The sequence below is a fragment of the Helobdella robusta genome, assembly GCF_000326865.2.
Source record: "Helobdella robusta unplaced genomic scaffold HELROscaffold_24, whole genome shotgun sequence".
Taxonomy (NCBI): domain Eukaryota; kingdom Metazoa; phylum Annelida; class Clitellata; order Rhynchobdellida; family Glossiphoniidae; genus Helobdella; species Helobdella robusta.
Genome location: NW_008704261.1, coordinates 2001211 through 2015831, shown reverse-complemented (window position 1 = coordinate 2015831; position 14621 = coordinate 2001211). Strand labels below are relative to the sequence as shown.

Genomic DNA, 14621 nt, shown 5'->3' with positions numbered 1-14621 from the left:
GCAAACAACGTCCTACGATTTTATTTGAGGTATGCAATGTCAATTATTAAAAAATTATTAATTTTGTGATTTGCAAAAACCTCAGTTTATTCGAACGGCTTGCCTTAATCTCAGCACTTTAAATATTCCCTTTTTATAAACAATTCAAACAAAGCAATAAACACCTTCTAATAAATGGAAATGACTTGGGTCAGAAAACAAATTTTGCAACTTTTCCACAAGAAGATTCACATTTGAATTTTTTTTGTAGGCAAATATCAATGATCTAAATTGGTTGTATACATCCTCCCCCATTAGAAGTTTCACGTCGTTTAAGAACTTGTTTGCGCAAACCAAATTATTGCTGTCACTTTTTTCCTGAACCTTAACGTTCGCTTCGTTAAATGTATTGATTAATGAATAACCCTGCAAATTATTGAACAATCTATGTAAATTGATACAATTTTTACAAATTAAAAAAATCAAGGCCCAGTCATAACCTTAACTTAACGAAAAATTATAAAAAATTAATTGTGTAAAACAATAGCTGTTGTTGCAGTGACAGGGTTTGGATGTCAAGAGATCAACGCCTATCAAATGCAATGTATGCGCTGTTGTTAAAACTTCTAATTAAGAATAAATTGGCAACCGCAATAAAAATGTATAATGCTTAATTGCTTATTGAATATACTTACATTGTCCATTTCAATTATTTTACATTCTGTAGTTGTTTTAAAAATATTTCTATTGGAAATTTTCTTTGTGGCTGTTGAAAGTAAACTTTGTGATTCTGAATCATTCTTCTGTATAAAAAAAAGTGTGTCAAATTAAAATGATATGTATCATTAACAAGTATTTGTGTTATGGAAAAGTGTAAAAAAAAGTAACAGGTTCAAACAATTTCAAAATTTAAAAAAATTGACAGATTTTTGTGTTGAACATGAATTATATAAAACTGTCGATTTCATAAAGCATTGAGTAATTTTTATGAATCAGTTAATGGAAAGATGGATGTTTATTGTTTACTGTATGGATAAGGTTAAGAAGTAACGATTTTATATATAACTGATCCGTGGAAAATTATGAGTAAAAATGCATTTTAAAATGGTTACTGAAAACAAATTTCTTAAGCTTTAGTGTCTTGGTGCTAATGCCTAGTAATTCAAAAGTAATTAAGATCTAACCAAGATATTTACATCAAATATATGTTAATGTACAAAATTTGCAAAGTTTATGAAATAATTTTCCTTTAAACGTTTTGTTGACCAAAAAGATTGCTTCCATTCAATTTTTTTTAAATCTTTGTTGAACAAGAAAAATTTTTCTGTTTAAGTCTATCGAAACTCTGGGGAAGGCAAAAATACTATCTTATTCGCAACACGAAATAAAAACCAATCAATCGTTTTTTACATTTGCCTGCATTCTTAAATTCTGAAATAAAAACATTGACAATATGACTCTCGTGGAATGTCACATAAAATATCTTACCTAGTAATACTCCATCAATTGCATCTAATAAAAATAATGACCCGCTATTCAAGTGCCACTTATTTGCAGTCTCCTTTATAATCAATTCGAGTAACGGCAATGCGGTAAAGTAAGAAAACGATTATAATAAATTATTAAATGAATTTTCACAAAGTAAACCAACTTGCAACTTTCATATACTAATACATTTTATAATTATTCAACATACTCTAATGTATAAAAATATATTACTTAAGGCTCTGAAGATGGCGCTCACGCCGAAGCAACGTTGTAAGCCGCACTATGACACAACTGTTTAATAAATATGATTTAACCCAAATACGAAATGTTGAATCTATTGGTAAAAAACTAATCAACGCAAAATGGGCAAAAATATTTAATGAAATTTATATATATATATATATATATATATATATATATATATATATATATCAGTAAATTTCGGTAACAAATTTTTATTTAAGCATATTTCATTAAACGCGTGCATTACGTCATCTGACAGTTTATTGTTATGTTTTATTTGAATTAATATTAAATTGCCTGAAGATGAATTATAAAATTCGAAACGTCGCTTAATAAATAATTATATAATGAATATTGGTGTTCTAATTTTTAATTTAAATTATAATTATAAAAAACTAATAAGAAAAATAGAAAATCTTAATAAAAAATTAAATAACAATAATATAAGCATCGCGTTTAATGAAATATGCTTAAATGAAAATTTGTTACCGAAATTTACTGATATTAAAACTTGCGATTTAACAAATAAACATCAGGAAATTACTTTATCTTACAGAAACAACAACAACACACGTTTAGACGGCATTTTCCCCGAGATCGGGGGTTGCCGTTTGGCTACCTATGATGAAACCGAAATACCCCTCGACGCCATCCACATCTGTCACTCGCCTCAGTATCACGCAACCCCGCTTTCACCCTGTCCTTCTCCACCTGCTCTCTCCATCCCAATCGCGGACGACCCCTTCCTACCACTCCTTCAACCTCGAACTCCAACGCTCGCCTAATCCCGACCCATTCATCCCTTCTCAACACATGTCCATACCATCGCAATCTCGATCTCCTTATCAATGTCACAATGTCCTCATTCAGTCCCATCATTGACATCAGCTCTGTACTACTCCTCCTATCCTTCACTTTAACCCCACACATCATCCTCACCATAGCTCTTTCAGCCCTCTGCAGTACACTTTCCTCCTCTCTCCTCAACACCCATGTTTCACCACCATATACCATCGCTGCTCTCACACATGCTTTATATACCCTCCCTTTCATCTTCACAGACCATTTCTTTCCACACAATACCCCACCCAGTTCACTAAATTTCATCCATCCCACACGAACTCTAGCCGTAACTGCACTCAAACATCCTCCATCCGCATTCAGCTTATCCCCTAAGTAAACAAAGCTTTCCACTCTTTCAATACCACCACTCAACCACGTCCTTGCGTCCGTCCTATTAATCACACCATGAACACATTTCTTACCTTTGAACGTGCCTTCCACCTTTTTCAGTGCCCCCCTCACACCACTACATCTCTTATGCACCCATTTCTGACATCCTATACACAATACCGAGTTAGCCTTCACTCTCCTATCACATACCCCACAGGGGTCTATTTTACTTATCACTCGCTCCCTACCTTCCCCACTCACCATTACCTTCGTCTTACCAATATTAACTTTTAACCCTTTCTTTTCAATAACACTTTTCCATCTGTCAAATTTTAACTGCAATTCTTCCATGCTATCAGCCATCAAGACTAAATCATCTGCAAACTGCAAACAGAAACGGTGATAACACTGATCCTTGATGCACTCCTACCTTAACACTAAAAGCGTCCGACATCCCCCTTCCAACCCTCACCTTTGTCTTTGCCCCTTCATACAGCTGCATCACAGCTTTAACAAGTCTCTCATTCACTCCTTTCTTCCTCAACGCCCATTCAATGACCTTCCTCGGTACTTTATCTTACAGAAGAAATTTAATATCTCGCGAAATTGAAGATAAGCGGAAAACTCGTGATGAGTTACAGCACGATTTGGACCTAGCGTATGAAACATGGAATAATATAATTGATATTGATATAGAACTTAAAAATAAAATTATCGATCAACATTTTAATACATCAACAAATAAAATAATTGATAAACTATCTCGTTTATATGGCGGTAACTTCAAATTTCCTCGTCCTCAACAAGGTTTTGTCAATTTGTCAGATATAAAATTGACTTATCATCAAGAACGTTTGTTAAACTTAGGACTAAACTGTCATATTTTAAAGAAACCACATAACTTACAAAAACGAGTTGAAATTGAAGTGCTCATCGATCAAATTTTAAAATTGAATAATGATAAGAAAGTCATCATAAATCAATCGCTCATCCCTGACCTTATTTCAGAATCCCATAAAAATAGAGGTAACTATAATAGTAAAATACTCGACAAAGAACTTATAAATGCTGCCAAGCAACTTAAATCAAACAACAATATAACCATTCGAAAAGCCGACAAGTCAGCGTCATATGTTTTGATGAACACACCCGAATATCTCCAAAAATTAAACCAACTTCTTTCCGATTCCACAAAATTTAAAAAGATCTCAAAAAACCCCGTCGATGATATCAAAAAACAGCTCAACACCATAATTAACCGCATCAATAATAATAGTTCAATAAAATTCAATAAACTCATTGGTGATTTCTCTCCCGGTTACATCTATGGTAACGTAAAGACACATAAACCCGACAATCCCTTACGCCCTATAATTAGTCAATGCCCAACTCCCACTTATCACATCGCAAAACAGCTCAACACCATTCTCACACCATATGTACCTGACAATTATTGTGTCAAAAGATCAACTGATGTCATCAAATTGTTGAAAGCAAATCGAGATTCGGGAACGATGGCTTCATATGACGTCGAATCTCTTTTCACAAACGTGCCGGTTGATACTACAATACAATACATACTTGATCGAGTATATCGCGATGATACAACTCCATGTTTGGATATTAGAGAAGAGGATCTAAAACGTTTGCTAGAAATATGCACGAAGCAGTCACCGTTTGTATGCCCCGCTGGACATATGTACGTGCAAACCGATGGCGTAGCCATGGGGTCTCCACTGGGAGTCTTGTTCGCAAATTTTTATATGGGAACAATTGAATACAAAATCTTCAAGCGTTATCGTAAACCTCGCGTATATTGTAGATATATCGATGATATATTTGTCATAACCAAATTTGAGAGAGATATAACACAGCTGAATAAATTGTTTCACCTTAACTCATGTTTAAAATTTACTGTGGAAAAAAGTAATGACAATAAATTGACCTATCTTGATATTTTAATTGATCAGTTAACACCCAACACATTTCGCACATCTGTTTACGTCAAACCAACCAACAACGGGATATGCATGAAAGGAAATAGCGAGTGTCCAGATAGGTATAAGAATAGTGTGATAATATCGTATGTCAGACGGGCATATTCACACAGCTCTGAACCACTTGAATTTCGTAAAGAACTCGATAAAATAAAACAATTCCTTGTCAACAATAATTTTAACAATTCAACAATAGATAAAATAATGACCAATGAAATTAGAAAGATTCAAAATAATAATATTAAGGTAAATGATAACAATGAAAACGTTCAAAACAACTCAAGTTATAATCACAATGTAACCGACAATGATAACCACGTTTCTATCGATCATAACAGCCATAACAACACAAGCAACACTGACAACAACACAAGAAACAACACAAACAACAATGACGACAATATAAGCGATTATAACACGAACAATAATGATAGACGTATTATCAATGATCATGATAATGATAACACAAATAACAACGAAAACAATGGTAACCATGTTACTATTGCACAAGTCATTGTCGATAACCTAATCAACAACGACAACCATGTTATTTCCAATAATCTTGTCAGTAATGTAAACAACTCAAACAACGACGTTGTTGCTGATCATGTCGGTGACAATAATGCAAACTCTATTACCAACTCCAACAACAATAACAGCGACAATAACGATGACCATGTGGATCATGTCAATGATAACAACACAATCAATGACAACCTCGTTATCGCAAACTCCATTCATAACAATAACAACAACTCANACAACAATACCGACAGTGCAAAATTAACTTTATTTTATCGTAACTTAATGAGCTCTTCGTATAAAGAAGACGAATATATAATTAGAAAAATCATTAAAAAAGGAGTCCATCCAGTTGATTCTAATGAAAAAATAAACCTTCTTATTTATTATAAAAATTTTAAGTCGCAACAACTACTAATAAAAAATAGTCCCAACGTTAAACTAGCAACAACACAGCACTCCCACGTCATCTACCAATTTCTGTCCTCACGAAGACTGTAGGCTTCGTCCATCTTCTTATATTGGAATGACTACCACAAAACTGACACGCCGTTTAACCTGCCATTTGAACATCGGAGCTCCAAATCAACACTACCATGACTGCCACACCCAGCAATTATCCCGCAAAATATTAGAAGATAATACTAAAATATTAATGAAAGACACTAATTTTAACAGACTACAAATTTTAGAATCCCTATTTATTAATATTTATAAACCTAATTTGAACAAACAAATTTATTCCAATTTTATTTTACCTTCATCACGAAATGTTTAATTTATTATTATTATTATTAACATAATATTGCACATATAATATATTTTATTATGTTATATTACAAAATAATTGTTTATTATACTTAATTTAACTACTTACGTTATTTAACTTTAATCGTTAAGTTACTTTCGCGCTCAACTCTTATTACGTCATCTGACAGTTTATTGTTATGTTTTATTTGAATTAATATTAAATTGCCTGAAGATGAATTATAAAATTCGAAACGTCGCTTAATAAATAATTATATAATGAATATTGGTGTTCTAATTTTTAATTTAAATTATAATTATAAAAAACTAATAAAAAAAATAGAAAATCTTAATAAAAAATTAAATAACAATATAAGCATCGCGTTTATATAAATATATATATATATATATATATATATATATATATATATATATATATATATGGAATGGAATAAAATGGAAAGGAAGTACAGAGAGACTTTAAATCATCATAATAGGGAAGTGTGGAAAAATGCTCTGCGATCAAAAAATATTTTATTCGCCCAGAAAAAAAAAATTTGTTTTGGAAAAAAATCATTTTTGAAAATAACAGAAATCCTAAAAAAATTTGGACTGTGGTAAATAATCTGTTGTGCAAGGAAAAAACTTCAAATTCATCTACCAACTTTGAAGTGAACGATTTTGCTACATTCTTTTATGACAAAATTATAAATGTACAAAAATCGATGGTGTATGATGAGAAGTTTAATCATTCATCTGGTTTCTGCTGCAGCAACTTGTTTTCAGTTTTTCTTGTTTATGACGAAAGCGAAATTGTTGAAGCAGTTTTGAACTCTCCTTCTAAAACATGTTCACTGGATTGTGTTCCTTCACATTTTTTCAAAAAATATATAGGATTGTTTTCAAAATATTTGACTGATTTTATAAACTTATGTTTACGTACTGGTGAGTTTCCGGCCATGTTAAAGCATGCTACAATTTCTCCTCTTTTGAAAAAGGAAAAATTAGATAATTCTGATCTTAATAATTATAGACCGGTTTAAAATATGTCGTTTTTGTCAAAATTAATTGAAAGATTAGTTTCTATGTAGCTTATGAAACACTTGGATAAAAACAATTTGTTACCGGTATATCAGTCAGGTTATAGAAGACATCATTCTACCGAAACTGCTTTGTTACTTGTGTTATCGAAGTTGCATGAAAATATAAACGACAGCAAACCATCTCTTCTTGGATTCTTAGATATAAGTTCGGCATTTGACTGTATCGACCATTGCATTCTTCTTAAACGTCTTAATCATAGATTTGGAATAACTGGTTCTGTCGAACAATGGTTTTGGTCGTACTTAACAGACAGAACTCAGCAGGTAATCTACAAGAATAAGACCTCTTCGGTTCAAACAATAAGATTTGGTGTTCCACAGGGCTCGGTTCTCGGACCAATCTTGTTTATTCTTTACACCTCAGAAATTATTGAGGCAATCAGATTACATGGTTTGGAATGTCAAGCATTTGCAGATGATATTCAGCTATTCGCCACAGAATCGTCTACCAACTTTCGTCTTGCAGTTGATCCTTTTGTTAAATGTTTGGTCAAAATCGAGAAATGGATGGCAAATAATCGTCTTAAGCTCAATCAAAGCAAGACGCAAACTCTTCTGGTTGGAACTTGGCAACAGCTGTCTAGAATTAAAATTAATTCAGTTATCATTGAGGGCTCAAATATAAACTTCATTCCCAAAGCTACAAACTTTGGTGTCATTTTTGATTCTAGGCTGGCAATGACTGAACATATCAAGTTTTTATCTGGCACTGCAACCCTACAACTGCGAAAATTGAAATAATCCGCCAAAAGTTAACCAAAGATGTTATTCAAAAATTAGTGCATTCGTTTATTCATTCTAGACTGGATTACTGCAACAGCCTATTTTATGGTTTGCCTGAAAAATTGTTATCTGTGCTTCAGTCAATTCAGAATCGGGCAGCTAAGATCGTGGTTGGTGCAAAAAAGTTTGACCATGTTCCCCGATATTCAGAGAACTGCCCTGGTTGATGGTCAAAAAAAGAATTTTGTTCAAAATAACAACAATCATGTTCAAATGTATGAAGGGAATAGCGCCAGTTTATTTGAAAGAAATGCATGCACCGAAACAACTGTCTTTTAAAACTGTCTGCTTAAGGTCTGATGATAGCAACTTGTTATGCGTGCCCCAAACCAATTTGAAAATGGCAGAGAAAAGTTTCTCAGTAATTGGCCAGCCGTTTGGAATAGTCTACCAAGTTATCTAAGACAGCCCGAACTGACAGAAAAATCGTTCAAGAAATTATTGAAATCATTTTTGTTTTTATTATAAAATTTTGTTTATTGTAGCAATTCAACTGTTTTTTTTAGATAGTGCTTTTGAGAAACATTTTGTTTGTAATTAGCGCTATGCAAATTTTCGAATAGTAATATATATATATATATATATATATATACATAGTTTGGAACGAGGCTTTCTTTGCATATATCGTTAAATTTATATGCCCATTCTGCATTTAGTAGTTTTTTAAAGACAACTTCAACACGACGTAAATTTTTATACTCGTATTTAAATATTAAAGTTTGGCACATGCGTGGGCACACAGATAGACTAAACGTCTGAATAATAGTTTTGTTATTATCTGTGTAAACGAACATGTATGTTTATATGAGTTTATATTTATACGTTTGATTGTAAGATTGCATGTACAATTGCGAAACGATGTTTCCACTATAATGCGGTTATGCGTATGCAAGTGATATTTCCATTCACGATATATTTATTCGATACATTCCACACAATGAAATAACACGATATAAGCTCATAGCTTCTTACTATACACACAATATATATTCTTACTATTCCACACAATGAAATAACACGATATAAGCTCATAGCTTCTTACTATACACACTGCTTTCTACCGGTTTTAAATTTATAAATTGAATTTTAATTAGACATATTTAATATAATTTAATTGCATTATTTTAATATATAATAACTTAATTTTGCCTTATTTAACTTCGTTTTAATTATTTAATTATCAATTTCATTTTCATGTTTATTCCTTTATTTAACCTTGTTTTAAAGGTACGTTTCATATGTTTTTTTAAATCTTTTTAAATTGTTTCACACCATTGTTAAAACCCAATATAATTTCAATATTTACTTTAATATTATTTTAATAATCTTAATTTAATTTCATCTTAAAATATTAAATCCAGCTTCGACGATGGCTAAATAGCCGAAACAGAGCTGTCAGCTGACACTTACAACATTAATTAAATTATGAAATTAAATAAATACGAGTATAAAATTTACGTTGTGTTGAAGTTGTCTTTAAAAAACTACTATCAAGAGGGTTTGGACATCTTTGTTTTAGTGGAAACATGGCATGGTTCAACAGACAATATTTCAGTAAAATCATCTATACCATCAGGATATCGTTATGTTGATTTTCTTAGATTAAATGATCCGCGGCATGGAGGAATAATTGTAGTTTTTAGATCAAACTTTAAATATAAATTAATTGAACTACCTGTTCTAACAACGTTCGAGGCTGTAGCTAATAAAATGGTCGTAAATAATAAAGACTTTGTTTTATTGGCGTTATACCGACCTGGTTCGGCTCAAGTCAGTTCCACATTTTCGATGAACTCATATGTGTTTTGGAAAATATTACAATTTTAAGTTTGAATGTTATGTTAGTTGGTGATTTTAACATACACGTTGAAATAAACAAAGATCGACATACCGTTAATCTGATTGAAGTGTTTGAAATGTTCCAATTAACAAATTACATCAATGAGTCAACACATGTTCTCGGTGGTACACTTGATTTGATAGTTACTTCACACAATTTTGAAATTACAAATATCAGGTTATTCCCTTGTGGAGTTTACTCAGATCATAGCTTAATACATGTTGACATACCGATAACTCGAGCATGTAATAACAAAACTTCAAGATTAGCTAGGTCATGGAAACGTATTGATGAAAATATACTGACCATGCATGTTATGAATTCGCCACTGCATGAGCCGTGTCAAAGTCGAGATGTGAATCGTGAATTTGATGTTTTAAATAACGAAATGAGGAAGATTGCTGACAAAATTGCGCCTCTCCGGTTTATCGAGCATAGAAGTGATCTTACGGCTCCGTGGTTTGATGATGAGTGTAGAGCAGCTAAAAGATACTGTCGAAGTAAAGAAAGGAAATACAGACGTTGTTTGTCATCAGTGAGTCGAAATGAATGGATTGCTTCTTTGAAAAATAAAACCAAACTATTTTCAATAAAAAGAAATGATTACTGGAAAACGTTGATTGCTGATAGTAATGGTGATTCAAAGGGTCTATGGAACGTAGTAAACAAAATTTTTTGTAAAGGTAACCATAGCTTACTTTATGATAATGTTGACATCACGGCTTCTCAATTTAAGGTTTTTTTTTTCAAGAAAAGACCGATCGGATCAAACATACTATCAGTATTAACGAAAAACCTTCTTTTGACAGATGTAGGCTTACCGAAAATTGTCTGCTCACAAATTTTGCTGTCGTTGAGGAACTAGACATAAAGAAAATTGTGCTTGATCTACCGGCTAAAACCTGTATGTTAGATGTTTTTCCGACTCATGTGCTTAAAAAACATATAGATATTTTTATTGTTTTTCTCGCAAGCCTCGTTAACTTATGTTTGCAAGAGGGAGTATTTCCGAATAAATGTAAGCACGCACAGTTATTAAAACGAAAGATGATAAGGATTAAATAAAAAGTTACAGACCCATATCAAACATTTGCTTCCTTTCTAAAGTTATTGAACGAGTTGTTGCCAGTCAGCTACTGAGTCATCTACACAAAAATAGCTCATTACCAGTATTTCAATCTGGATGTAAACGTTATCACTCAACTGAAACAGTACTGCTGTATGTTATGTCTGAGTTGTTTAATGCAATTGATAATCAATATGTTTCGTTGCTTACATTCTTGGACATGAGTGCTGCCTTTGATTGCGTAGACCATCAAATACTGATGAATCGCCTACAATATGATTACGGAGTTACTGGAGTTGTAGCTAATTGGTTCAATTCGTACTTGTTTGGCAAAACTCAGCAGGTTTTTTTCGGGAACAAATTATCTGGTATTGAAGCAATGTCATCTGGTGTACCCCAAGGCTCAGTCCTGGGACCTATTCTGTTTGTACTGTACACTGCTGAAGTATATGAAGTAATAGAATCCTTTGGATTTTCATAACATGCGTACGCTGATGACATCCAAATAATAGTTAGCAGTGAACCAGAACTGTTTGAAAGTAAAGTTGAAAATCTCATTGAATGCTTGACTAAAATAGGTACATGGATGTCAAGAAATTGTCTCAAATTGAATCAAGATAAAATCAATTTTTACCTGTCGGTACATGGCAACAGCTTTCTAAAATTAATATTAATTCAGTCAAAATTGATAATAATGAAATACAATTCTGTGAAAATGCCACAAACCTAGGGTGTATTTTTGATTCGAGATTATCTTTCAAAGATCATATAAAAACCATATCCAAATCATGTTCTTATCAGCTTTGCCAGTTATACCGCGTTCGAAAATATTTACATCAAACAACCATGCAAACACTAATTCATGCGTTTGTTTATTCACGGTTAGACCACTGTAATAACTTGTTCAATGGATTACCAGAGAGATCTATTGCTTTTCTTCAATCAATACAGAATAGAGCTGCAAAAATAACTGTTGGACGTAGAAAGTATGACCATGTGACACCCATTTTAAGAGATTTGTGTGACTATGTATAAGGCTTTGAACGGGTTGTTACCAGTATATTTAGCAAATAAAATCTTAAAAAAAAACAGCTTCTTCAACAGGTGTAAAATTGAGATCAGACTATGCCAACCTACTGGCAGTGACAACAACTCAACTACAAACTGCAACTAGAAATATTGCCGTGTCAGGACCAATTGCCTGGAACAGTCTTCCGCAATCGCTCAGAATGCCTGGACTAAAGCTTGATGATTTTAAGAGGAACTTAAAAACATATTTATTTTGACATAGAAATACTTTATTGATTTGTACTTTATTGACCTTCACTGATTTCATTTATAATAGAGAGCGCTTTCGAGAAATTTCAACTTTATAATGCGCTTAATAAATTGTTGATAATAATAATATATATTGATGAAAATCACAGCAGGTTCCGCGTTAGATAGTTTCCTTATTTTTTGATTTTTCTAATGTAAGATCGTAAATCATTGAATCATTGTCAAGTTTCTTGATCTCAAAAGCAAAAATCAGTAAAACAATCATAAATAGCAAGATACAACGTTGATTTTGTTGAGATAAACAATAACGACTGTTCAAGTGAGAATTTTTTTAAGACAATCGCTTCGTTTTTCCTAAAATTGATTAAATTAAAGCATTGAATCGAAAAAAGTCTTAATGACCTCAGACAACGTATATGTGCAAACTGAAACAGTGTGCAGACCAAAACAGAACTGGCATCAGATACTCAAAAATAAAATTAGCTTAATGACACTGAATTTAAATGTTAATGAAAATATCTGTTTTCAAATTAAAAAGTAAATATATAATAAATACCTCCATAACATCAAGTGCTGGGATAAGACTTTTAGAGGTTTTCGATAAAGTTTGATGAATATTAATTTGTTCTGCAACCGTCGCATTATCTTCATCAGCTTCAATTTCATACATGTTTTGTATTAGCTTGTCGTCACCAACTTTTAGGATATTTCACATTTGCTAATTAAGTTATATTTTTAGCAACCATAGACACATAAAAAATATAACAATGAATTGGATTTGAAAAGAGCAAAATTAAAGTTCAAGTTAGTTGTTGGTTCTGATAAACATAATGCTAGACATGATAAACATAATGAATACAGTCATCATTTAAAAGTCAGTATCTTTTCATAAAATTGTCAAATTTAAATTTAATTTAACGTTGCTTCCATAGTCGCTTTAAAGTCAACATCAGCAAAACCAAAGCAATGAACACTGGTGAACCCATCCAATCCACAGCTACTGGACGATGGCCCTGTTCAGTTTGTAAAGCTGGTGTAGGTAACAATTCAATCAAGTGTCAGCAGTGTAACCAGTGGTGTCACAAACGTTGTTCAAAAATAATTGGTACTTTATCTAAAGTGTCCAATTTTGTTTGTCCTGCTTGCATCAATCCATAACAACAAATTCGAAATAGCACTGTTTTTGAAGTCATTAAAATAGAGAAAGTCACATCGTTTCAATATCTAGGGGATGTTCTGGATTGTACTGGAACAGCTGAAGCTGCCGTTCGAGCACGCATACGTGCAGCCTGGAATAAATGGCATCTCCTTGCCTCTATATTGATGCGGCGTGACATCCCACTACCACTACGATCAAGACTTTAAAAATCTGTGATACGTCCGGTGTTGTTATATGGTGCAGAAACATGGCCAATGACAACCAAACTGGAACAACAACTTCAACGAACCGACATGAAAATGCTTCGATGGATGCAACGAATTAGTCTAAAGGACCACATCAAATCTACCGAAATTCTGCGTCGTGCTGGTTTAGATGATATAAAGGACGAATGCCGGCAACACCGTCTGCGGTGGTTTGGTCATGTCAAACGAAGTGGAAACAGTGCCATAACTTCTCTTACAGATGTTGAAGTACCTGGCACACGTCCCAAAGGCCGTCCAAAGAAATCCTGGTCGCAAACAATCGAGCAAGACATGAAAGCTCTAAATTTAAATGAAATGAATACAACTGATCGTCTAATTTGGCGCAAAAAATTGATGGCAAAGAAAACAACGTCCTACCTCGGGAAACCGGGTCTCTGGACGCAAAACGAAGATTGATTGATTGATTGATTGCTTCCATAATCGCTTTAAAAAGCATGTCACCCGGCATTTTACAAATATTTCCAATTTTCATAATTTGATCTTTACGTAAAAACGTCATTGTTTTTCTGTCTGATTCATTTCTTGACAAGTTTTTAACTCCTTACTCAGTACAGTTTTAATTAGCATGTCATTTCATTCATTCATTCAATGATCCTCTGTAATCCCTTAAGGGACCGTTGAGGCCGATGGTATTCTTCTATCTCTCCAAAATCCTTTTCTTTCTCTCGCCATCTTCATTGAGCTCAATGTTCCAACCCCCGTCCATTCCGTGATATCATCCATCCACTTCCTCACAGGTCTTCCAACTTTTTTCTTCCAGTCCCTCTTTCTCATCAGTACTTTTTTGATCAGTCTGTCGTCTGTCATTCTGCAGATGTGCCCAAAGATACCCAGCTTTCTTTCCTTGACACTTTCATACACAGTTTTTTGTCTTCCAAGTTGTTTTCTTATGGCATCGTTTCTTATCTTTTGTCTCCAACTGATTCCCAGCAACTTTCTATAACAATGCATCTCGAATGCTTCCAGTTTGTCTTTGT

General features: G+C 33.0%; 1 protein-coding gene across 1 annotated transcript; it reads left to right on the top strand.

Moving 5' to 3' along the window:
• Positions 1–5084: 5084 nt before the first annotated feature.
• HELRODRAFT_172758 (hypothetical protein) lies at positions 5085–5903 on the top strand (the record flags this gene model as incomplete). Its single annotated transcript, XM_009019403.1, has 1 exon — positions 5085–5903. The coding sequence occupies one exon, from the start codon at positions 5085–5087 to the stop codon at positions 5901–5903; it is 819 nt and encodes a 272-aa protein (XP_009017651.1).
• Between the last annotated feature and the right edge of the window lie 8718 nt (positions 5904–14621).